Source organism: Hydra vulgaris, chromosome 11 (assembly GCF_038396675.1).
Source record: "Hydra vulgaris chromosome 11, alternate assembly HydraT2T_AEP".
Classification (NCBI taxonomy): domain Eukaryota; kingdom Metazoa; phylum Cnidaria; class Hydrozoa; order Anthoathecata; family Hydridae; genus Hydra; species Hydra vulgaris.
This window is the reverse complement of record NC_088930.1, coordinates 19,291,779-19,319,354: the sequence shown is the minus strand read 5'-3', so window position 1 is coordinate 19,319,354 and position 27,576 is coordinate 19,291,779. Positions and strand designations below refer to the sequence as shown.

At 26.7% G+C, this 27,576-nt stretch overlaps 1 protein-coding gene across 1 annotated transcript in view; it reads right to left on the bottom strand.

The window, feature by feature from the left end:
* LOC105848300 (band 4.1-like protein 5) overlaps nt 1-27,576 on the bottom strand; it is a 71,259-nt gene that overhangs the window by 29,030 nt on the left and 14,653 nt on the right. Inside the window, exons 2-5 of the mRNA XM_065810372.1 lie at nt 10,412-10,516; nt 8,682-8,724; nt 8,385-8,463; nt 8,045-8,089 (exon numbers count right to left, since the gene is read on the bottom strand). Of these exons, the coding sequence (XP_065666444.1) occupies nt 8,045-8,089; nt 8,385-8,463; nt 8,682-8,724; nt 10,412-10,516 (272 nt within the window). The remainder of the gene's footprint in view (nt 1-8,044; nt 8,090-8,384; nt 8,464-8,681; nt 8,725-10,411; nt 10,517-27,576) is intronic.

The window sequence follows — 27,576 nt, the reverse complement described above, 5'->3', positions numbered from 1 at the left end:
AGATATCTCTTGAAATTCATCTTCTTGATTCCCATCTAGACTTTTTTTCCAGAATATTTTGGTGAGGTTAATGATGAGCATGAAGATTGTTTAAACCAGGAAATTGCTTTGATGGAATCACGATACCAAGTATGATGGAGTAGTGCCATGCAAGCAGACTACTGCTTGTTGCTCAAACGGGATGCACCAGAAGTAAAATACCATTGGAAGTCAATATGCAAGAAGTTTAAACCTCCTTATTGAACTTGATATTTGTTTTCTATCAATTTGTTTATTAGCAAAACTTTCTAATTCTTTTTTTTAATAAAATAATATATTTTAAATAATAAAAGTCTCAGAATTTTTTTAAATATTTTCATTGATAATAATATTAAAGTGGTCAATATTTCAAGTTTTCTTAAAATTTTGATGTGATACAAGCAAATTTACATTAAAATTAACAAGAAAAACATCCATTCACAAAAGAAAGTAAAAAAAAATGTCTTTAATTATTTGATTTAAAGTGTTTGAGCACATACGTATATATTAGTATTATATTTTTTTCCCTTATATTTGTCTTAATTTAGCTTTATGCTTTTAGCTGATGGCTTTCTCAATTTTTTTTGAAACTTTTCTTATTTTTTGCATGGGTAATGAGTGAAAAAATTAAAAAATTCATATTGCAAAAATATTTGTTTAAGTTTGTATGTACAGAAATTTTTTTGGAAATCTGGAAAAACAAAAAGTTAAAAGAAATATCAGGAATATATGCATTTTTTGGAAATATTGTTATATGCAGGTACTGTTTTAAGGATGGACTAATTCAGTATAAAATTATCAATATTTTTATCTTTTAATTACCATATGTATTTTGACAGCATGGTGTCTTTTGAGTACTTTTTATTTTTAAAGAATTGTTTATGATTGGCAAAACATTTTTTCCATTCACACACTGTTAAGCCAATGTATTGTTTATCAGGTACATTCTTAGAGAAAACAACACATTTATATGCAACGTTTTTTGATAAATAATTTCTCCTCATTGGACAACTGTTTTTTTGTTTACAGTTACAATTTTCTGTCATTCTTTTGTTTAGGATTATCTATGCCTACAAGAAAAATTTGAAATAACTACACATGCGAATCAAGAATGTTTATTAAACAAAAAATCAAAATTGATTTTTTAATGCAGACACAAAAATAAGTTTCTCCTAACTAACTATAAAAATAAGGGAGCTTAAATAATAATTACATTAAATCCCCCCTTAAATAAATGTTTTAAAAGAAAAGTAAAAGCAATTAATTCTAAAGAACTTTTTAATAATAGTGTCAGCATATTCCATAAAATGTATGAAAATTTACAGTACTTTAGTAATAAAAACATGAGTTCATTTATGAGAGAATTTAATTTTTGGTATAAATGTTTTTAATTTGATCATTCATTTCTGATGAGCCTTTATTGATAAAACACAGTGTTAAATGAAAAATTTTTGTTAAGTGATTTTCAACTAATTTATTATTGCTCTGTTCTGTAAAGAACATTGAACACTCTATTTTGTAGAATACATTGTTTATATATATATATATATATATATATATATATATATATATATATATATATATATATATATATATATATATATATATATATATATATATATATATATATATGTAAATTATGTTAGTGTATTTTACAAACAGAGTGCTCAATGTTCTTAAAGAACAGAGCAATAGTAAATTAGTAAAAAACACTTCTAACTTTTATACATTATTTATTGTCTAAAGATTTAAAAAGAAACCCAGTTGTAAAAATCCAAACAAGCAGAAGTAGCAACCAATTCACATTTTAATGCTGCAGTTCAGTTGGGTAATACAACTAGAGTGGAATAAAAAAGCAGTAAAAAAGCACCAATAAAAAAATAGCAAAAAAAATATTTAATTTTGAGTTTTTTCATTAACAAAGATTAATAAAATTGGAAAATCACGTGCAGGGTTTGGATTAGCTAAAACTATTGAACATGATAATTGTCATATGATAAGATAATTGTCTGTATTGAAGAGCAACCCAGAAAAATAATTAGAAATGAAGTTCAGGTAAATACAAGGTGAATGGCTCATTTTAAAAAGATGATAACCTTTAGTGAAATGAAGTCAGTTATTTAGAGGCTCAGTAGGGCAATACTGTTTTTCAAGTATATTGGCTGATATGTTGAAGGCTTCAGGGGATGTGGGTGTTTAACGGATATCAAATGTTTTCAGATTTAGGGAAAATCCAAAATGATCAGTAAAAAAGTTGGAGACTAAAGATTTATAAAGAAGGCAGAGACTATAGAATGTTGTTTATTTAGAGAGCTAAAATTGCTTGACTAAGTATTGAAAATTTGAGAACAAATTATTGCCTTCCCAGGAAATACATGCTGTTTTTTTTAGACAACTTGGTCACGACCGTTTGCAAGTTTTATTATATTAGGCGTTGCAGAAATAAAGTTTCAGAAACAAAGAATGCATAACTAAAAAAATAGGAAATTAAAATTAATTTAAATAGGAAAAAAATTAATAATTTAAATAATTATCTGTTATCTAATAAGCTATCTGTTTGTAAAATATATTTGTATTATTTTAATGTACAAGTATATATAGGTCTATGTAATGCATGCGTATGTTTTTTATGTATAACTTTTTTTATATATAACTATACTTTGTTTATTAGTGAAATTACGCAAAGCTAAACTTCACTAATAAACAAAAGAGATCAAACGTTTTCCATCACAGAGCTTTAAGTAAATCGAAAATCATAATAGCGTTTTATGTTTAAAGAAAATTACTTCATAAAAGAACTTAAGATCTCCTACTTTTATTTTTTTAAATAAATTTAGTGTTACATAATTTATGGGCAATACACGAATTGTCAATGGTTTGAATCTCACCATTCTCAACACAAAACTTTTTTACGTTTTTTCATCTCCTCTCCTTTTGGTCTACTATGTTATTCATGAAAATACATAAACAATTAATAATAATTATTATTATTAATTATTTACATATATTTCACCAAGCGCACAGAGCCGAATGTTAAAAAGCAACAGGTATCCAAAACTACAAAGCGCTAAAAGATTGGAGATAAAAAATGTACAGAAAGGTAATATGAAACAATTAAGGCTTTGGGAAAAATCTGTAGACTGCATGACCTAATTGAAACATAAAAACTATGTATGTATGCCTTACTCTTACTTAGAAAATATACTGAGAGGCTTAAATGGTATAAGAAATTTAAATGTGAAGAGATGTGTATCATTCAAAAACATACAACAGAAAGATTTTTAAATAAAAAAAAGGAAAAGATAAATGGTTACAAAGCAAATATATGACTAGTGGAACTTCCAAAAAAAAAAAAAATGCTTAGTGATGGGATTCAAATCACGGATATTCCATGTATGAAGTAAACCCCGTATCTAAGTAAGCTAAACATATGTTAACTAATTAACAAATAAATACAAGTATATAATAAAAAAAAGTTATACATAAAAATATACACATGCATTAGATAGATGTATAGGGACAACATATAGTTACATTAAAATTATACAAATATGTTTTACAAACAGATAACAATTTATATTTTAACTTCTCTAAAAAAAAACAAAATAAAGGAAAATAATTCTTTTTAATGTGGACTTAAAACTATTTATTTTTTTTGCTTTGCCTAATCCAATTTCATTGCTTAAAATAACAGCCACCCTAAAAAAACAAAAATAAAAACAGTAAACAAATTATTTAAATCATTAATTTATTTTTTTTTTAGTTTAAATTTATTTTAATTTCCTATTTTGTTAGTCTTGCATTTTTTTTTTAAAACTTAGTTTTTTCTGCAACGCTTAATGAATTAAAACTTGCAAAAAGTTATGACCAAGTTGTCTAAAATAAAATAATTATGCTTGGACATATTAGACAAAAAAACATGGGTTTTAATGATGCAACATTTGTTAAAAACAAAACACAAGAGATTTTTTTGGAAAAGAATAAAGATTTGTAGATTTGTTGACCTTGAAAAAACTTTTAAGGACCAAGAGAGAAAGTTTGAAAAATGGCTGGTAATAGTTATTACGGCTATGTATGAAAATGTGATAACAGCAATCAAAACAAAAGATGGAGAGAGAGATAACTTTAAAGTAAATTTTAGTTTGCATCAGGGTTCAGTATTCAGTCCTTTGCCTATTATTATTGTATGAAAAGCTCTCTAAATATTTCAGTGTTGGTTTAGCATGGCAGCTATTCTATGCAGATAATTTTCAATAAGAAAGCTTCAATATATATGTAATTAAACAGAAAACAAAAAAGTGTGAGAAAAAAATTAATGAAAAATAACTAAAGTGTATACATAAATAATGTCACTTTTTTGAAATATGAAAGCTAGTGCAATTATAAATGAAAGCTGGTGTAATTATAAATGCAAGCTGGTGCGATTGTAAATGTTGTAATGTAATCAACAAAAGATTATAAATTACAAGTAAATATGTATCAAGATGTAAGTGATATAAAATCTGTGACTTGATGCTTGATGCAATAATCTATTTAAAAATGCTATTAGCATCAATCTATTTAATATCTTGTTAAAAAACATAAGCAGAGTATAACCATGATATCAAAAAGATTCACAATTCTTTCTATTTTGTTTTTAGTTACACACAATGTTTTAAAATTGATTGAATCTTGATAACATATTTTTTTAATATTGATATTATATGATAAATATATTAACATGATTTATAACAATTAATTAAACTAAATTAAATTAAATTAACTAATTAAAAATAAATGTTAGTTTAGTTTTATTAAATTTCATTTTGATGAATCTATTTTCTTTTCCCCAGCTTCCTGCCTGTCTATATCTTTATACCTCTCTAATATAGAGGGTTCTTCCCAGGAATTCCTGACCGGGAATTCCAGAGAATTTTTTATAATTCATATTTCCTGTTACCCAGGAAAATTACCATAATTTCCTGGGGAAAAATTAAAATCAAAGAATTACTTGTGTATATATTTTATTATATTAGGATAATTGTTTATTTAAAATAAAAATATTGTGCTATGGCAAAAAATGAATTTATTGTTTAAATAAAATCACATGAAGAAAAAGGTGGAAAATTTAGTCTAACATTTGATGAATGGACAAGTCTATGCAATCAAAGATATTTGAATATCAATACTCATTTCAATAAGTTATTAATAATCTAGAACTGGTTAAAATTCATGGAAGCTGTACAGCTGAAGTAACAATTGACCTAGTTAAAGAGGAAATATCAGAGTTTGCAATTATCTCTTCAGATGTTGTTGCATCAACCACTGATGCTGCTGCAGTAATGATCAAACTTGGTAGATTATCTGGTTTTATATACCAATTATGTTATAACTAACGGCATAAACTTGGCTGTAATAGACATTTGTAAAAGAAATGAAAATTCTAATGTTTGTCTTATTGATTCTTTAGAAAATGAATCTAGATTTTCGATTGATAACTCTAGCGAATCTGAAATGATAATCTAAACAATTTTGAACTGCAAATATGTGAAAGAGAAGATATAAATGCAGCTTTACAAATGATTAAAAAAATAGTTAAGTTTTTTAAACATTTGCCTAAAAGAAATTCCATTTAACAAAACTATGTATAAGTAGAGCACAGAATTGAACTCAATTTACTGCTTGATTGTCGGACCAGATGGAATAGCATTGTGACAATGGTTAAAAGATTTTTAAAACTGATGGACACAGTGAAAAAAGTCTTAAATGTGTTGAACTCCCAGAATATTTAACAATATTTATGTCTCAGTTTTCAAAAATGTTTCCAACGCTCTTCAATAAATCAAAATAGCTGCAGAAGCAGGCCTCGGCATGATCCGAGGGCTTTAGCTCTCGATCTTGCAAACACTCCCCTAAAACAGTTTATTGGAGCAACTTACAGCTCTAGCAAAAGTATTTTTTTTTCTCTCAAAAGTTTAGTTATTATTGTATCTAAAATGAAAAACACAAAGTCAAAAAAATTTAATTCATTAGATAAAAACAGGCACGGTTTTTGTCTAAAGAATTTTTTCACGGTGCAATAAATGATCTTGTTATGTGTATATTATTGTAACATTAATGTTACAAACATATGCTAGTAACAAGTATAAAACTAAATTTTGTATTTAATAAGCAATTTTTATATAAATAAATAGATAGCTTGTGCAAAAATCAAAAGCTCTCGTAAAAAGCAGTTTAGAATAGCAGCTCGCATGGCTCACCATGTTGGTTTTAGGAGAGCTTTTCTCAGCTCTCGCGCTTATTTACTCCTGCCGAGGCCTGCAGAAGCATTAGGTAAATGTGATGCAAATTTGCTAACAGCTGATGCAATTTTAAATTTTTTGTTTGATTCCCTGCATAACAACAATGATGCAATTTCAGAGGAGATGTAGCTAGCTCTGTCTCTTCGCATTAAAGAGCATAGAAATCAAGATCTTGTGACTTCGATAAATACCTCCAAAAGCGCAATTTACATTCAACTGCAACTCTAGAGCTACTGTCATCTTCAAAAGCTGCAATTATTCGTTATGCAAATGACTTATTTAATAGATTATTCAGTGAAGATGTCGATATTGGAATTGAAAGTGGATCCTCTAAAAAAAAGCAATTGCTTAACAATTACAAATATTGAAGACAAATTGGTGATTGCTATAAATGCAGCATATAACCTAAAAAGTGTGTTATAACTAAGATTCTAACAAAGACCTCAAAAAAGAATTTCAAATGTATGAGAATACTGGAAATATTACAAATAATTTTAAAAAGTTGCTTGATGCCTTAAATTGCATACAGCCAACCTCAATAGAAAGCAAGAGAGTATTTTCATTGTCGTCTAATTTTTGCTCAAAACGAAGATCATCACTAAATGACTAATCTCTAGACTGCCTCACAATTTTAAAAAGCGCAATAAAAATTAATTTTTCTTAATATATGTATTACAAATTTTAAATATGCATACTAGGGTGGAGCGATTTTCAAAGCAAAAAAAAAAAAAAAGTTTGAAAATAAATTTTCCTGAGACGCAAATCGATGTCTATTAAATTATAAGAAAAAATTTTTAAAATATTTTCTGATTTTGATGAGCTCTTGAGGTTCCTCTTTGGATTCTAAATTCTTGACAGGTTCTAATATTTTTGAATTTTTTTTTCTAAACCATATCAACCTTGGACTCAAAAAAAAGTAGAAAAAAAATGCATGTTTTATAAATAATAATTTTTTGTAAAAAAAAATATTTGCAAAATTACACCTAAATATACCTCATTTTGTTAAAAACGGGTTTTTTGACTCTATTTTTTATTCCTTCATTTCAAATAAAAACAAATATTACTTTCAAAATCAGCATATTATTCCGCATCTTTTGAAAAAATTTCAGCAATATTAGGACCCATCAAGAATATAGAATCCAAAGAGGTATCAAAAATTTTTTAAATCACTTATTTAAAATTTATTCCCAGGAATCTGAGAAATTATTTTTAAATTTATCGCTTCCCAGGATCAAAAAAATGTCGGGAATTGATACCCTAATACTCTAATATTCTAATTTGCTACCCAAATGGTTTGTGTCCTACTAAATAGAAGACTATTTAAAAAAAATTCAACATATTCAACTTCAAGTGTTTACTTTAGGCTTAACATAGTTGTTTACTTTAGGCTTAACACAGCTGTTTACTTTAGGCCTAACACAGTTGTTTACTTTAGGCTTAGCAAAATAATTTACTTTATTCTTAACAAAATAATTTACTTTAGGCTTAACAAAATAATTTACTTTAGGCTTTACACACTATTATATATTAATAATAAAGTAACATATAATGGTTTAAATGTATTAACCCAAAAATTTTAAAATTTCAAAGTAATTTAGATATCAAAATAACTTTTTTCCAAATATAAATCATTCATTTTTTTTGAGATATATAAGTCAAAATATAATAATAGAATAGAAAATAATTATATTTATTACAAATATTTTCTAAATAAAAAAAAAACATTTAAAAAAAGTTTCTCTTACTTTCCTAAGCGTACGTCTTGCTTGATTTGTAAAAAAAATTGATATCTGCAAACAAAAGAATTATTTTGTATTAGAACCATAATAGTTAATTACTTTCTTTTTAAAATAATAAAAAAAAACCTAATTAGGGCTTCAAACAATTTAATAAATTAATAAATTGTGGAACTTTATAAGTTACACATTTACCCATTGGTTAGTCAACAATAATTTGCTGTAATTTAAATTATAAATATGTGTTCATTTTTTTTTAGAATTCTCTTCAAGTTAAATCAATTTAATCAGACTACTTCTCAACATTTATTTAATGCCCTCCTTAGTAAAATATTAAAAAAAAAAAGACCTGGTTAATTCTTCCTTCAGTTTGTGAGGCTCCAAAGCATAAAACTTTACTCTAAAATGCAGAGTGTAAGGGGGACCAACTGAAAACAAAATTAATACTTTATAAACTTAAATAAACTTAAATTTAACAGAGAACTGTCCAACAACAACAAATTTAATAAATGATATAAACTTTTTGTCACTATCAACAAAAAAAAAGTCTAACAATAAATAAAAATGTTTTATTTGTTGTCAAACAGTAATTTTTATATAATATAAACTCAGAAAGCTATTTATAAGAAATTATCTATAAGCGTACTTTCAACTTGTTTTTTCACTTTCTTTACAGGGTTCACCCAATGCTATAAAGTAATAAATGTTTTTAAAATGAAAATAATACTTGAAAATAATGCATTTTATGTACTCTTTTTACATACCCACAATGCACAAACCACTCATGCACAAACATATATATGTATATATATATATATATATATATATATATATATATATATATATATATATATATATATATATATATATATATAATGTCTGTTCACAAAAAAGCCGGACTGATTTCAAATGTACACAAATTGTTCTAAATTTCGAATTTTCGATTCGAAATTTTTAAATTTAATCGGTCAACAACAACAGTTTCATTTTGTGGCAAAATTGAGTTTAAATAATTAATTCAAATAAACATGGAGCATCTAAAAGAGAACGATGTTAGAAATGTGATTGGAAATTTTCATAAACAAAACATAAACAGTGGAAAGAAATTTACAGTGGATCATTTTAAGAAAATGGGAATCGCTAAATCTACAATTTATGACATAATTAAAAGGTCTGAAAATAATTTGCCAATGAATAGAAAAATCGGTTGCGGCAGAAAATCTTTTAAAATTACTCCAGAAAAGAGAGAGTCCATGATTGCAAGGGCAGAAGAGAGAATCGGGATTTCGCAAAGAAAATTGGCACTAAAATATAAGATAAGCGTTTCATACGTAAATAGATTATTAAGTATGCATGGACTAAAGTATACCAAAAGAAAAAATGCACCAAAAACAACAGAAAAGCAAGAAATTAAACAAAAGAAAAACTTATTAAAACTTTCAAAAACTTTTTTCAAGCCATCAAATGAGTTTGAAATCATCATGGACGATGAATCTTATTTCTGTGTAAATGGTGCAAATTGTTCACAAAACTCTGGCTACTATACAAAGGATAGTTCTCAAACTGATCCTAACATTAAATTAAACTTCAAAAAAAAGTTTGACGAGAAAGTTCTTGTTTGGATTGCAATCAGTCGTTTTGGTCATTCATCGCCTTATTTTGCTGTAAAAAACTGTGCACTGGATGCAAAAACTTATTCTAAAGAATGTATTACAAAAAGACTTCTTCCATTTATAAATTCCAAGCATCAAAACATGAAATTTTTATTTTGGCCTGACGGAGCGAGATGTCATTATGCAAAACACACATTAGAAACTTACAACACTTTAGGTATTAACTTTGTCGACGCTAAAGATAACCCCCCAAATGTACCGCAGTTAAGGCCAATTGAAAATTTTTGGGCACATTTAAAAGCAAAAGTTTATGGAAATGGATTTACTGCGAAAAATCTTGACCACCTTAAGAATAGAATTCGATTAAAGTTGAAAGAGTTTGATCCAGACTACTTTTTCAACCTAATGGATTCAGTCAAAACTAAAGTTCGAAAAGCCGCTGATTTAGGACCATTTTCGGTTATAAAATAGTTAACAATGTCCAGTCACTCATTTTAGTTAAAATTTTTGTCAAAAATCGATTAATTTTGTATTCAATTAAGAACAATTTTTCATTCCGGATTTTTTGTGAACAGACGTTATATATATATATATATATATATATATATATATATATATATATATATATATATATATATATATATATATATATATATATATACAGATATAGGAAAATTATGTTTTCAAGCATGTAGAAGAAAAAATTTAGAGCCAAATCAAATAATTGTATTAACCAAAATAGGTATAATAATAAGAAACTTACTGGTACTTGCTTTGCATCCATAAACTGCAAGCCAAAATAATCTTTTTCAACTAAATCAAGATGTAAAAATACTCTTCGTAACAACTCGTCTCCCATGGCATCTTTCTAAACAGGGGTAGTTACACTTAATTAAATCTTGCTAAATTTAATATATTTTAACATTAAATATCAAGCTAGCATCTAAATTACTGAGTAATTATAGATATATACTACTACTGGTATGTACTACCAGGCTTTGATGGAAATAGCGAGCTATTAATCACTTCGCCTGACCACAGTTATATAATTTTTGTTTTGCGGCAACTTGCCCACAGCTTTAATTCTTTAAATGCAGGAAAATGAGATTGGCAATAAATTGTCAACCTTAAACTGATAGAGGTTGGCGAAAAAAATTTGACGCAAAGGGGTTACCATAAAACATAGAAACTATTAGTATGTACTACTCTTGTTATGTACTATTGGTATGTACTAATATTGACATGTACTACTATTGGTATGTACTACTATTGTTATGTTCTACTATTGGTATGCATTACTTTGGTATGTACTACTATTGGTATATACAACTATTGGTATGTACTACTATATGTATGTACTAAAATTGGTTATAATATCACCATTTGTATGTAAATCAAAATGAAAAGTTTAAATTTAAAAAAAAAAATTTAACTAAGCAATTAAATGATATCAGAATAGTGGAAAATAATCTGAACTTTATTAAAACAAAGTATATAATAACTTAAAACATTATTTAATTGAAATATTCTGCAGTAACAGTGAATTAAAGAATATTCAAAATTATAAAATGTTCAATTCTTCAAAATTGTTTACTAAAAGTGTGTTCTTAAAATTATACAATATGCAATGTAGGTGATGGTTTCTTAAGTTCATATAATTTTGTTCTGTGAGTAAAAAAACTAACATAATGAATGACAGCTAGCATTTTCAGAATCAAAGGAAAAATCACAATTATTTATATTTATACAATGAATCAACTATGTAAACTACAAGCACACATAAATAATAGAATTGATCTTTAAAATATTCATTTATTTAATCTAATTGGTCTTTCTTTTTAACTATATATATAAAATTTATATTTCCTATAAAAAATTTTTTTTAGGAATTGCAATGAAAAACAACATTCTGATTGTAAACAATCATAACAGGTTTAACTTGCATAACATAAATTTAAATTGTACTTTAACTTAACCGAGTATTAATAACTTTAACTATAAAAAAATATTAATAACAATACAAAAAATAAAATTTAATGTTTACACACATACTAATAAAAAATATTCAGCTTTTTAATGAAACTTTTAAAAAAGCATAACATTTTTTTATATCATTTAACTTACATTATATATAAGTTTGTTTTTATATTTAATAATTGTTATTAGCTTAAAAGTTTTGTCTTTAAAAAAGTAAAAACCCGAAAATTTGTTTTGCAACTTCTTTTTCCAGAGCAAAATAAATCATTTTTTTTTTACAACTAAAGAAATGGTGATAATAATATATTTTATAATGATGTTTTGGTATCATATACATAAATATTAAATTTTGGAATCATTAAAATAACAGGTGTTCCCTCAAAGTATGCCGCAAAATGCAACAGCTTATGTGCAAATATTTAAATAATAACACAGGTGTTAATAACACAGGTCATAGCGCTAAAGTAAACTAGTATAAGTAAACAGCATAATAAAACATAATAACCATGTTTTATTATGCCGTTTACTTATACTAGTTTACTTTATATTTGTTCTTTAGTCATAAAATAGCTCAAAAAATGTAGATTGGTAAAATGCGTACAGTGTGTAATGAATGTTGGCAGCCAATGCACCAGTTAATGATGGTTTTGTTAAAAAAATTGGAAGCTTACAAGAATATAAACAAGACAAAAATAGAAACTTTCGCATTGTGTCAACACTTGGGTTACTTAAGTAAAGAATTAATAGGCTTATGTTTCTATGACACTTTTTCCTTAACCTCAAAGGAAGAAATGATGCAAGAATTGAACCAGAAATCAAGCAGAACAGTTTTGAAATGGAAGCGACAAAGAAAACTTGAAATCAATTCAAGATTTTTTAATCATCATTTTATCATATCATATTTGTCATGGTTTTTGAACATGTGGGAATATGAGAAGATCTATTTATTCACAGTGATCCATCAATATGGAACCAAAATAAAGAATATATGAAGGGCAAAGACATAGTGGAATAAATGTTGTGAATGATTATACCAAACACGGTGTTGCTTTAATCTAGCTATACAACATCATATTGACAAAAAATAAAGCATAAAAATAATTTTGCCTGGAAGTTGTTCAACAACACAGAAAGCACTTAAAAAATTGAAGAAGTCGTAAATTGCTCCTGTAGAAAGACAAATAGACTATCAAGAGAGTCCATTAGCTAATGAATAAAGGTAACCGGAAAAAAACTTTAAAAAAAACATTTAAAGAACAGTATGTTTAAAAATCAAAGACCTAGACTACCACTACCACTGGAGCAGTATAGATGCCCAAAAAAAAAGTAAAAATGTTATCTCTTGGTGTCATAAAAATGTTACGCCTTGGTTTCATAAAAATAACAGATATTTGTAACTGAATGTTAACCTATAATGTTACATCTCAAAATGTAACATTGTTATTGTGGTAAGAGTTAAATGTTTTTAATAATAAATAAATAAAAGTAAGTCCTAATAACAATATAATAATTTAACAATAACAATATAATAAACATTTAATTTTTGATCAATCAAAAATGAAACTTTTGATCTTTAGCAAAAATGATCTTTTGATATATAGCTCACTATTTTATTTTACGCAAGGTAAACGAAAAAACAAAATGGAAGTTTTGTTTCTCTTCACATTCAACTTTAACAGTAATAAAAATAATGATTACAATAACTTAATTAAAATTTTATTAAGTTTTAGTTATTTTTAAACTTAAATATATTTAATGTTTAATCACCTCCCATTATAAAATGCATTAGACAATGTAAAAATTTAGGCAAATTTCTAAAAACAATTTATAAAAACAATTTATAAATCTTTTCAAATTTTTTAATAAATTTCATGTTATTGTTTCAATTCATAAAATTAAACATTGAAATAAAAACAAGTTTTAAACCAGGTAAAAAAAAAAAAAAAAGTTAACTAAAATACAGTTTGGAAAACTTAACCTTTAAATAAGAATTTTAGTGCTTTAAAGAAATAAGGATTACTTTTAAAATCATAAAACAGAAACTTTAAAGCATTTACTAAATTTTAACAAAAAATTAACAACAAAAGTATCAATGAATAACTGTCAACTTAACAAGTCAACCTTAAAATTTTCAGAGACAGTTCTTTGTTTGATTTTGGTGTAGAAATTTGCAGTGCTTTTTGATAAAAATATTGGACAGCATATTACCATGATGTCATTCCATATCAAAAATATTGGACAGCATATTACCATGTCATTCCATATCAAAAATATTGGACAGCATATTACCATGATGTCATTTCATATCAAAAATATTGGACAGCATATTAGCATGATGTCATTCCATATCAAAAATATTGGACAGCATATTACCATGTCATTCCATATCAAAAATATTGGACAGCATATTAGCATGATGTCATTCCATATCAAAAATATTGGACAGCATATTACCATGATGTCCTTCCATATCAAAAAAATTGGACAGCATATTAACATGATGTTATTCCATATCAAAAATATTGGACAGCATATTACCATGATGTCATTTCTTATCAAAAATATTGGACAGCATATTACCATGATGTCATTCCATATCAAAAAAGTAACAAGCATAAAAGTGCAAGCCTTGTTAAGAACCGTTACGCAGCTCACATTTTACGTACAAAAAGGCAATTTGCATATGCATTCAGCAATTTTACTTAAGCAAAAACGTTTTTATTTTTGAATATTTAAATTATCTTTTAATAATGTTCATGTGACGTTTTTTCAGAAAATATTAAGTCATAAAAAAAAGCATTTAACCACACCTGTGAATTTTTTTGTTAAAGAAACTGATTATTTTGTAATTTTTTTTATAATCAAAAGACTTAAACTATATATTTAAAAAACTAAAAATTTAAATTTAGTTATAAATGAATGTAAAGTAGTTAGTTAAAGGTAGAATCTAAAATTTAGTTTCAAAGGAATATAAAACTATTTTGCAATATTTATTAATGAAGAAATTTTTTCTTTTTATTTGTTAACTAATTCATTAAGTAAAACACTAAATCATGGATTAAAATACGTGAAATCAAATAAAAAAATTGTTTTTTCTTTTAAAGGGATAATTGTTTTTGTTTAAGATAATTCTTTTCACAAATTTAAAATTTTACAAGATTTAAAATTTTTCTTATTAATTCAATACCATGAAAAGTTCTTTTGACACAATTTATTTCTGAACATAAATTACAATTACAAATATCTTATTTGTAACTGATAAAATCTATCTATAAACTGTTTGAAATCTTTATTAAAAATATTTCATTAAATACATAAATATATATATATATATATAGTTCTATAGTTTGTTGGCTTTAGGAAGAGCGGAAGGAAAAAAGTGATTCTTTCGCCAACACATACGTCACTTTTAATTACTTTTGACTTTCGTCCAACATTTCCATGTTGGACGAAAGTAAAAACCATTAATTTAATTACAAATTAATCGTTTTTTAAAAAAACCACAAAAACGCAAATTTAATTGACCAGAATGTTTTTAAAAACATTCTGAATGTTTTTATAACATTTTGAATTTTTTTAACAATATAAACAATGTTTTTATTTTTATTTTTTTTAATAAAATGTTTTTATTTTTATTTTTTTTAATAAAATGTTTTTATTTTTATTTTTTTTACTGTAAATCATGCGCGGAGTGTTGCTACATCGACTATCTTATAGCCTGACTCGCAAGGGAGTGCTGCTACATCGACTGACAAATAGCCTGACTCACAAGGGAGTGCTGCTACATCGACTGACAAATAGCCTGACTCGCAAGGGAGTGCTGCTACATCGACTGACAAATAGCCTGACCCGCAAGGGAGTGCTGCTACATCGACTAAGGGTTTGGTTAAGCCAGGCAGTCTATCATTATTAAAAAAAAAAAATTCCGGTCTTGCATTTTAATTTTTACTTTTTGTCAACAAAATATCGAAAAAACTTTCGGACAACATCTAAGGGTTCTATATATATATATATATATATATATATATATATATATATATATATATATATATATATATATATATATATATATATATATATATATATATATACATACACACACACACATATATATATATATATATATATATATATATATATATATATATATATATATATATATATATACACACTTTTTTTAATATATATTATACTTTTTTCTGGTGTTTTAAATTTTCAAAGACTTAAGCTGAAGGTTTGTCAAGTATAAATCCACAAAATTGACAAAAAGTTTTGCATCAGAAGTTGACTTACTAATGTTATGTAACAACAAAAGTGAAGTTTTATAAATATTGAACTTTTCAATTATTTGTTAGAAATACATTCCACCAGATTTTTGTCTTAACTTGACAAATTCTTTTTCAAATGGGTCTGTAGTAAATTTTCCCAACATAAAATATTTGTGATTCCCTTAACAATCTTTTTATCAGCACAACAATTCCTTTACACATATGATTATTGGAATGTCCTATATCATGTGTTAATTGTTTTATGAATTTTCCCTGAGTACTTGTCATACGTAATATTATAAAAATAAACTTTAATCACTCATCATTTGGATCTTTGATGACAGCTTATCAATCATCATTAAATTTACAACCCACACAAACACTTTTTAAATTTAAAATTTTTCACCATGTGACAACAAGTTTAATAAAATCAGCAGTCTTGCTTATGTTTAAGATGGCGGAGGTTTCAGGGCGATTAAGTAGAGCATTATATGTTTTGTCAGAAAACACTTTAAAAAAAGTAGAAACAGATTGTTTCTTAATAGGACTTAGTTAAACAGAAACTTCATTAAAACCAGAAAGTTTCATTAAACAATTTGATTTAGCTTTAAAAGGTTTTGCTAAATGATTTCAAAAAGCTGTTTCTTTAACAACATATTCATAAAAATAAGTTTTTTTTTTCTTTCTGAGAGCCAATTGTTTCATACGTTTTTGATTAAGTTGACAAAATCAAACAACAAAAAAGTTCAATTGGTGGTTAACCATAGCTTTTCAGGAAATGCGCCAACTTAAAAAAAAAACGCTTGACGTGTTTGATTTCCGTCATATACAACTGCCTTAAATTTACCATGAGACTCTTTTACTGCCCTACAGTCAAAGGATCATATGAAAATTGAGTATTTAATTTGTTTAAAGGTAAGATTTTCACAAGTAATTTAGGTTCACCAAACATTCAAGTTATCAAGAAACCTAAAACAACTAATGCTTTTCCAAAAACATCACTTCTATGATAAAATAACATATTTTTAACATACACCTCATTGTGGAGAATAATACAAACTTTTTGATCATGACTTAAATTATCATAAACTTTTTAAAAAAAAATTATCATCAGTTTTTTGCTTTCTTAAAATTAATGCATGTTAATGTTCAAACAGAAAGTAGTTTAAAATTATCAGGCAATTTTCTATAAAGTTTAAAATTTAAACTTTATAGAAAATTGCTCAAATGATTACAATAAGATTATACTTACGTGGGTTCATGGAATTAAATTCCTCATTAATAACTATATTTCCTTTACAAATATTTGTGGTCTGCAAAGCAACCTTCCATCAGTTAAATCTTAACTCTTTCAATTTTCACCAGACTTGCTCCTAGTGAGATTAATTTAAATTCCTATGTTCCTTCTTCAGATCTCAGTGTTAATGGATACTATCCTTTAATTTGCAAAGAATCCAACAGTCACATGCTTGGCTTGTGGGTATACATATGTATCAACTCACCTATTTGTTGAAAAATCAGGTTTGAATCCTTGGACCATTCTTTTATGTGCTTCCGCTTAGTACTTTTTCACTCTAATACTTTTCTCTTTGTTCTTTATCATTCTCCTTCTTCCTAAGACTGCACTCTTTTAGATGTAATTTCTGATCAATTTGATCATATCATTTTTCTCTTTAGCCCATTGCCAATATTGCTGTTATTGTTGACTTTAATGCTCATCACACTGAATGGCTTGGCTCTAACGTGCAGACACTAAAGCCTATAACTTCTGCATTCCTCAATCTCTTACACAGATAGTTAACTTTGTGACTCATTTTCCTGACAACCTTAATCATTTACCTTCACCCCTTGATTTGTCTTGTCTCTGACCCTACTTTGTGTTCAGTTTCTTCTTTTTCTCCCTTTGGTGGTTCTGACCATGCAGATGTCTATTAATCTTTTATCTCATACTTCTTCTTCAGAATCACCCTATCATTGCACTACTCACTACTACTTTAAATTTGACTGGGCTTCTTTTTATGATTTTCTTCGCGATGGTCCTTGGGGTGATGTCTTTTCTCTCTCAGCTGAAAAAACCTCCTCCTGCATAACCTCCTAGATTCAGGCAGGGATGGAAGCTTTTATTCCTTCTCATCAGTTCCAAGTTAAGCTTCATTATACTACATAGTTTTTACCTTCTTGTGTAGAGAAGTTGTTGCTTCATCTTGCGTATCTTCTTGTTCTTGCTGCTTCATCTAATTATAATTTATAATCTTCTTTTTTTTCTTCATCTTTTTTTCAATTCTCATGAGAACAAACGGCTATTGCAAGGCTATTATTATTGAGAACAACTATTTTGGCTATTTGTTATTGTAAGAAAGAATGTAAAGAGGTGCTGTCTGATGCTAAGCTCTATTATTCTCAGTTCACTAAATATTTTATCTCCGAAGTTAGGCTCTAGAGAGTTTTTAAAAAACTTCAACAGCGTCATAACATTCCATCTCTCATTCCTAAGACTGACCTTATTACCTCTCCCAAGGATAAGGCAGAACTATTTGCAAATAACTTTTCTTCTAATTCGACTCTTGAATTTAATGGCCATTTTCTTCCTTCCATTCCAATTAAACAGGTTAACCCATTGTTAGATACTCAAATCACTCTAGCTTCTGTTTTTAAAGTCATATCTCAATTAAAAAGTTTTTGAAATTATCAATTCGTTTTTTTCTAACCGTTTTATTAAAGTCATCCTCAAAAGCCAACAAACTTCTTCATTTCCAGTAACTTCAGTAATGTTGACATATTTGGCCTGGTTCTTCTAATGATGCTCATTCTCTTCCAGACTAGGTCCAAAAACGCATTTTAAACATAGTTGGAGCCACTCTATCTGCTAATCTTGAGCCTCTTTTCCATTGTCGTAAAGTTGCATCTCTTTATCTTTTTTACAAATACTATTATGGTCGCTGCTCAAAGGAGCTATTATCTCTAGTTCCATCAACTAAAACTCATTCTCTCTTGACTTCTCCTTCAGCAAAGTCTCATTCATTTACTGTATCTATCCCTGCATGTTCTAAAAACTTTTATTCTAAAGTTTTTTCCCCCACACTCCAACCCTTTGGAAGTCCCTCCCATCTTTGTGTTTTCCTGACTCATAAAACTTACTTTTTAAGTCTTCTTCTACCAGTTCCTTGATTTATAACTCTACTTTTTTTTTTCTAATTACTCCCAACTCAATAATGGTTGCTTGCAGCCTTGTTGGGAGTGAATTATAATAAAAAAAAAGGTTCAAATATCACAAGATTTCTTTAATTTTAGACCATATGTTAACATCATTAGACACAGTAGGCGCTTTTCTTTTCACACCATTGAAATAACTTTTTTAACTTTAAACAATTACCAAATTTAATTATCAATTTTAGTGTTACATAACTAATGAAGTTTGTGGGTTGTAAACAAAGTTTACTAACTGAAATAAAAGCTATAAGTTCTACAGAAAAATTGTGTTTTTTATTTTGTATGTTTGATGTGTTACAAAAAACATTCAAGTCAAAATTATTTGTAATAAAAATAAATCAATTTCGTCAAAAAGAATTAGTTGTTCTCTTCATTTTACTTAATCTTTTTCAAATTTTCAGACATTTTTTTAAGCATCTTCATTAAATTTGCATAAGGAATAACATTTTATCCAATGTGTTTTCTATACTTTGTCTCATGGAAATCTGCAAATTTAGTAAGTATAGTAAAGCTACTATAAGAAAATCTTTCACCACCCCCAGCCCACCCCACATTGCTGAAAAATAACAATACCCCTAAATAAACTCTGGGTTCGTCACTAAAAATCTATGTAAATTATACAATACATTTAAAAATGAATATACTATGGTGCATTATATAATTTTACTAAATGTAATAAAAAGAAGTCGACTTGAATTAGACATGTATGCAATTTAAAATGTTTCAAAGTGCGACTACTATTTTTTAAAACATTTTTGTTGCATTTTGAACAGAGCTATGGCTAGAGAATTTAGGGGGCCATTTTGCAAATTTAAGGAGTATTTTTTTTTTTTTTCAGTAATATCCCTGACTATTAATAACCAATGAGTTGTGTGATTAAGCATCAATATGACAGCACAAAATAAAAAAAATAAAAAATAAACAAAAATTGGAAAACTTTTTTAAATTTTGGGATTGATAGGTTTTTTTAGGGGAGCCTCTGACCCAATAGCCATGGCATTGCTTATGAAGTACATTTTTTTTTTAAAGTTAAATTGCAAATGTATTGAAGAATACTTAAACAATACATTCACATTTTGAATCACAATTTTTTTTCTCAGTTCAAAATTACATTTTCTTTTAATTCAAAATAACATTATTTTTTAAAACGTATTAACCACATTTTGATATACCTGAATGAGCAGATGAATTTTTAATAACAATAAACTTTTTATTTTTCATAAGTAAAATAAACTTTTATTTAAACTTTGTAAAACAAAATTAACATAATAAATAACATTGTTAATGATGCAGGTTAAATTTTTTTTTCTCAAAAAAGAAGTATTAAAATTAAATTACTTTAAAAACATATTTTGAACATTCAACTAATTTAAATTTGATTGAAATAATTTACTTCAAATCAAACAGTCGTTGGAAACAACTTTTTATTAGTGGTATTTCAGTCTTTTTAATTTTCTTTCTTCAGTTTTAATACTTGAGAAAAAATACCCTAAAAAAATTTAAAATACTGGACTACTAATTATCACAGCAGACTACTCAAGTAAGACACATGTCTTACTTGAGTAGTCTGCTTTTACAATAATTTTAGTTGCCCACAAGGCAACCACAGAGGTTCCACCCCTGACCAATAATTAACTAATAGTGTGATTAATCACAAAATGAAAAAAAACGTCAATTTCTTGAAACTTATATTGAAATTGTCATAAAATTGAATTTTAAAAGTCATTGAGCTGTAGGGCAAAGTGCCCTTATAATGGCCGGGTCTTATTAAGAGCTAAATTTGAGTTCAATTTTATTGCATTTACTTATTTGGCAAAACATTTATCTGGTTGATAAATATAATTTTGTGTTTCTTTAATATATCTATGTTTTGTTCTAACTTTTATAAATGTTTCATTTAGTCTTGATTTTTAAGAAATCTTATTTTTGTTAAAGTTAATTTAAGTAAATATTTTATACCGCCAGTAGTAATATTTGGTTTTTTCAAGCAACTTTGAGACACATTTAAAGCAATATTCTTTCTTTTGCAGATTTTTGGTATATTTTTATCTGTTGTGTTACTTTAATGTTATAATAAATATAACCAGAAGCATAAATATAACCTAAACTCTCAGATTTCGAATAGGTCTCAATTATAGCCACTTATTTGACTAAATAAGAGCCACGGCTCCTATTTGTAACCGATGTGGCTATTATTAAGACAACAGTTTAATTTATTGTGTATATAGACTATATTATAAAATATATTAAAGTTTATATAAAATCTATGTCAGGCCTGTTAAGAAGCGTTGTAAAGCTAGCATTTTGTCTGCCAAAAGGCGATTTGCCTATGTGTTCAGCAGTTTTGCATTACGCAAAAACTTTTATCTTTTAGAATATATAAATTATCTTTTGATATCGTTTACGTTTATTCAGAAGAAATTAAGTCGTTAGCAAAAGCATTTAACCGCAATTAATAATATATTTTTTATTAATAAAAGCAATTATCTTTATATTTTTAACATTCAAAAATGTCAAGAAAATGTTTAAGAACTCATCCTGGCAATTGTAAACTAATAGATTTTTTGTTAAAGAAACAGTTTGTTTAATAATTTTTTTGTTGTTGTTAAAAATTTGTTAAAAAAAATAAAGTGTTTAAGCTTTATCTTAAGGAATTAAATATATTAATTTCTTTTAAATATAAATTTTTTTTTTTGTCATAAAAGTTTAAAAAATGCACGATTTATTTTGATGTAAATACTTTATTAATAAGATATTTTGCTTATTGTTAATTCAATAGCGTAAAGTTTTAATGACGTTCGTTTAATTTATGAAAATAAATTATGATCACAAATATGTTATTTGTAACTGATAAATAATAAAAAAAACTCTTTTTTGTTTAAAAACATTTTTAAAAAGAGTTCACAAAATAAATAAGAAAAACTTTATTAATAGTTAATAAAATAACCAAAAACCAACTGTAAAATTGTAAGAAAATAAACAAATACTGTTACGTTTTATGAAAAAAATATTTTTTTCAAAATAAAAATTAGTTCATATTTAAAAAAATAATTAAAATGATTTTTCAAATAGGAACTTAGATTTTATTTGTAACTTTTGTTATAGTGAGAAAAAAAAAACTGTTTGTATGATTTTTAACGCATTAATAAAATAACTTTATTTACAATGCGGTACTTGAAAAGACGCTAGTGATGCAATATAACTTCTAACAATACAAAATATATTTGCTGAGTTGAGTTACTTTGAAATGTGTTATGCGTTTTCGTTAAGCAGCGAAATCGCGTAACAAGGCCTGCTATGTGTATATATACACAATGTATATGTATATATACACAATGTATATGTATATATATATATATATATATATATATATATATATAAATATATATATATATATATATATATATATATATATATATATATATAAATATATATATATATAAATATATATATATATATATATATATATAAATATATATATATATATATATATATATATATATATATATATATATATATATATATATATATATATATATATATATATATAGACTATTTATATATAGACTATATGTATGTATATAAACTATATTATAAACTATAATATATTATATTATAGTTTTTACATAATGAATTAAACTATTGTCCTAATATTAACTATAATTAATATAAATATCTGCTATATTGATGCATAGATGTGTTTGATAGGGCTATTTTATGCTTGTATATGTATTTGTTTGTGACATCTGTGTATGTTATGATAATATAGGGTGTTTCATTAAGAAGGACAAAAGTTTAATGCAAATTATATTTGAACGATGAATAATTTTTTTCTTCTTCGAGATTCAAAAACTACAGCTTTTGGCAATTAAAATAATGGATTAAAATGAAAGATTAACAAACAAACAACGCATTAAAAATGTTGAAGAGTATTACAAAAATGGTTGTTCAACCACAAATGCATTTAGAGCACTTCGCAATTTCTTTGGTCAACATAATCGACCAACCATCAGTGCAATTGGAAAAAAAGGCAAGTCGATCCTGCTTTTTCGCAAAAAATCATCTTTAGCGATGAAGCCCATTTTCATCTTTCCGGATTTATTAATAAACAAAATTGTCGCAATTGGGCTGATGAAAATCCAAAGAAAATTGTTGAAAAGCCACTTCGTGCACAAAAGGTCATGGTATGGTGTGCAATTTCTGCTAACGGAATTATTGGGACATATTTCTTAGAAAATGATGCCGGGAATTCTGTAACTGTGACAGACGAGCGATACCGTGCCATGATTACCAACTTTTTATGGCCTGCAATGAATGATGTGGATTGTAAAGATCTGTGGTTCCAACAGGACGGAGCCACCTGTCGCACAACCAATGCAACAATGGCTTTACTGAATGAGAAGTTCTCTGGTTGCACAATCTCTCAAAACAGTGAAGTGAATTGGCCACCAAGATTGTGCAACTTGACGCCTTTAGATTTCTTCCTTTGGGGATATTTCAAAAGTAAAGTCTATGCCAACAAGCCAACGACAGTTCAAGAGCTAGAGAATGAGATAATAAGGCATATTCATGACATTAACGACCATCTATGCAGAAATGTCATTGAAAATTTTGACCACCGGGTGGATGTGTGTCATAAAAGCCATGGCAGGCATTTGGCAGATATCATATTTCACAAATAATTGCCACGAATCAGACTACATTAACCAAAAAAGAAATCAATAAATTTTCATCAATAACACTGTTTTATTTACCATTACATTTTGTCTGTCTTAATGGAACACCCTGTATATTTAGATTAGATGTAAGTTCAACTACTGTAGTTAGTATACTCTATCTTTTAGTTAATTTGAGTAATTATGGGAAAAATGACAAAAATCACACACAAAAAATAAGAAAATTAAAAAGAAACCTGCCTCTAATTTTAATTTGAAGTTGAACCAGAAAGTGACAAAAGTAAAGAAATTTCAGTGGTCCAACAGCAACATGAAAAATGCAATTGCAGCTGTTCAAAAAAATTTAATGTCGCAATGAGAAGCTGCAGTACATTTTAGTATTCCTCGGTCAACCGTTAGTAAATATCTTAAATGGGGATTTAGTTCTTGTTGTCAAACCTGGACCTAGTCCAATATTATCTACAAATTTAGAGTTAAAATTAGTTAAATATGCAGCAACAAGAGCTGCCCTAGGATTTTGATTGGAAAAAAAAACAATTTACAAAAATATGCTTCAGATTTAGCCATAAAACACAATATAAAGTTCAAACATTTCCTTCAGAAAAATGGTGGAGCTCATTTAATCAGCAACATACAAATTTAGTTTTGCAAAATCCTAAAGGTACTTCAGCTCGCCACCAATGCATGTCTGTACCAAAAGTAGCTAATTATTTCCTTTCACTACATGAAGTTTTGAGGGACACACGTGTCCTTTTTTGATTTGGAATATGGATGCCTTCATTGATTTGGAATATGGATGAGTCTGGGCTACAGATGGATTTTAAGCCTCAAAAAATAATTAAAAAAAGGTACAATACACCTTCAATCTTGCACATCCGGAAAACATTAAACCATAACCATTATTGCTGCTGTAAATGCTGCAGGTGGTTTAGTACCTCCACATTTGAGAGCAAAGGTAAAACAACAAGATCTCTTCATTCTTTTAATTCTGCACATGCACCAGGCTCAAATTGGAGTTTTAGTGAGACAGGTTGGACAAAGCAAGGAATTGTATTTCTTTAGTTCACCAATACTTTCTTGCCTAATATAAGTAGAGATCATAAATACTCATAGTCGATGGTCATGATTCTCATAACTCTGTAGAGTTATTGTCTGTTGCAATCGAAAATAACATTCATATTGTGGAAATGCCAGCACATTGTTCCCATTGGCTCCAGCCTCTAGATCACACAGTATTTGGTCCTCTTAAAACATATTATAATTAAACATGTCATGAATTAATGAATGAATATCCTGGAGTTACTGTTGACAAGCCAAATTTTTGTGGGCTTTTTAAGAAAGCATAAAATCAAGCCCTCACAGCTGAAAATTTTATTTCAGGGTTTCGATATTGTGGCATTTATCCATATAATCCGTCTGCTGTTCCAAGCACAGCTTACTTGCCTAATTCTGTCTATTCCATACAACAGCTACTTGACAAAAATGATCTGCTTGAATCAAGTCTGCATCCAACTGACACTAAAATAATAAGATTTGAAAATCCAAGAAGAGGAAGTCAATTTTGAAGTAGAATTAGGCATAATTAAACCTAAAAGCATGTCTGAATGTAAAACAGATAATAATTTAGTAAACCTTGACAATAATACTGCTTCTTTGATATGGGATACACATTTAACTCATGAACAGTTTACAACTTTCAACTTCTGTATTCAAAATGACTACAACATCCCAGATCCTATGATAACCCTACTGGACAGTCTAGTTTTTTTTTCAATGAAACCACTGATCATTGTAACCAGATGCTAATTGAAGCTTTTGTTCAGCCTAGCCTAACACCAATTATTTCGTGTACAAAGCATTCAACTAATGATAGTGACAATGATATTTTGCCTTATCTAAAGATATATGCTACCAAGACAAAAAAAAGTCGAAAAATCATTTAAAAATATTTTGTATTATTTTCTCAAGAAGCAATACAATCTAACTTGAACGATGAGGAAAAATAAGAGAGAGAGCCACAGTAGTTGAAGAAAAAAAATTGAAAAAGCAAAAAGAAAAAGAAAATAAAGCACAACTAAAACAAAAATTCAAAAAGTGAAAGAAATTCAAAAGTTATCTAAAAAAGCTAACTCATTTAAAATGAGAAAAGTCAGTTCAAATACAAAGATATTGAAAGTCGATATCTCTTCAAATAATCAAAAAACCTGTACTGAAGTATCAGAGAATACAATTCTGTTCACTGATGATAATATTAGTGAGATCATATAAATAGGTTATCAATATTTCATTACCAAAACTTCTCAATATATTATTGTAAAGTTTATTTCCCATATATTAAAAATTGCATTATTATATGCAAGTTGAAATCTTATAACAGCTATGTGTTAAAGTTATTTTTTATTTAAAATTAGTTCTATTCTTGATACTGTCTTAATTTGAATAACAAATAAATACTGTTTAAGTTTTTTTGTTTATTATCAATCAAAATAATATTTTTAAGCAAAGTATAGAAAATTTTATTTTTAAAAAAATAATCTTGTTCTATAGTATTATAAACTAAATCTAAGTTCATTATTAGGCTTTAATCGTCTGTCTGGATAATACTTTTCAATATATAAGCATTTTTAAATGTGTTGATTTAAGGTAATATAAGTGGCTCATAATAGGTACCATTTCCTAATTTACTGGCTATTATTTGGTCTATCCGGCCATTAATTGGTACACAATTAAAATCTCTGTTTAAATAGATTTTTCTCTGAACTAACTGTTTTAAAACTAAAAAAGGTTCTTATAAGGTGTAGGCATTGGCCATTAATAAAACAGTAAAAAAAAATATTCACTGTTACATTAAGGCATCCTTTACGGCTGTCTTTAAGAAATTTGTGGCCATTAATTGGTCACTTTGCCCTTATTTCGATTCAAATTGACTTAAAGATTTTGTAATTAATTTTGAATTATTGGTAACAGTATGGTAAAAGTTTAACATTAACAAAAAAATTGAATCACTGTAACTACTTTTTTAAAAACCACAAAAACACAACTTAACTGATTAGAACTTTTTTATATATAATTTAGAATATTTAACTTTTTCTTTTTTATTATTTTATAGTGCACGTGTTTTCACAAACCAAACACACAAATATATATATATATATATATATATCAGACCTTGTTTTAAAGCGTAAACTGGCGCGCCATTTACATATGCCATTTTACATAAGCAGTAAGCCATTTCACATAAGCCATTTTTTACAATTTTTTAATATTAAAACAAGTGGTAAGATAAAAGAATTAACATTATAAAAACCACTTTAAAAGTTTAAATGAAAATTACATTAAATAATTTGCATAACAATTACATTTGGCGTTTGCACTATTTGAAAATTTAGAAAAACATCAGAAAAAATAAAGAAAATTTTGTTTTTATTAACCTAACTTTTCCATCAAAAATGTAAAGAAAAAAAATGTTATAAGTGCATAAAAAAAGAAACCATAAAATAAACATAACAAAAAAATTTTTATTTATCATCTTGCAAGAGCAAGAATATTTATTTAGGCAATTTCTCATAACCAACAATAACAAAAATAATTAATCAATTTAAAAAATGAAATAAAAAACATATCAATAAATTATTAACTAAAAAATAGTAAACATTGAATTTTATTTTATATTAGCGTCACTTGGTATTTTAAATTTTGTTTGTTTATTTGTTTTGCTATAACGATTTTATAACAAAAAGTTTTTTCATTTTATCAAAAAAAAAAGAAAAAACATTAATTATTACAAACTTTGTAAA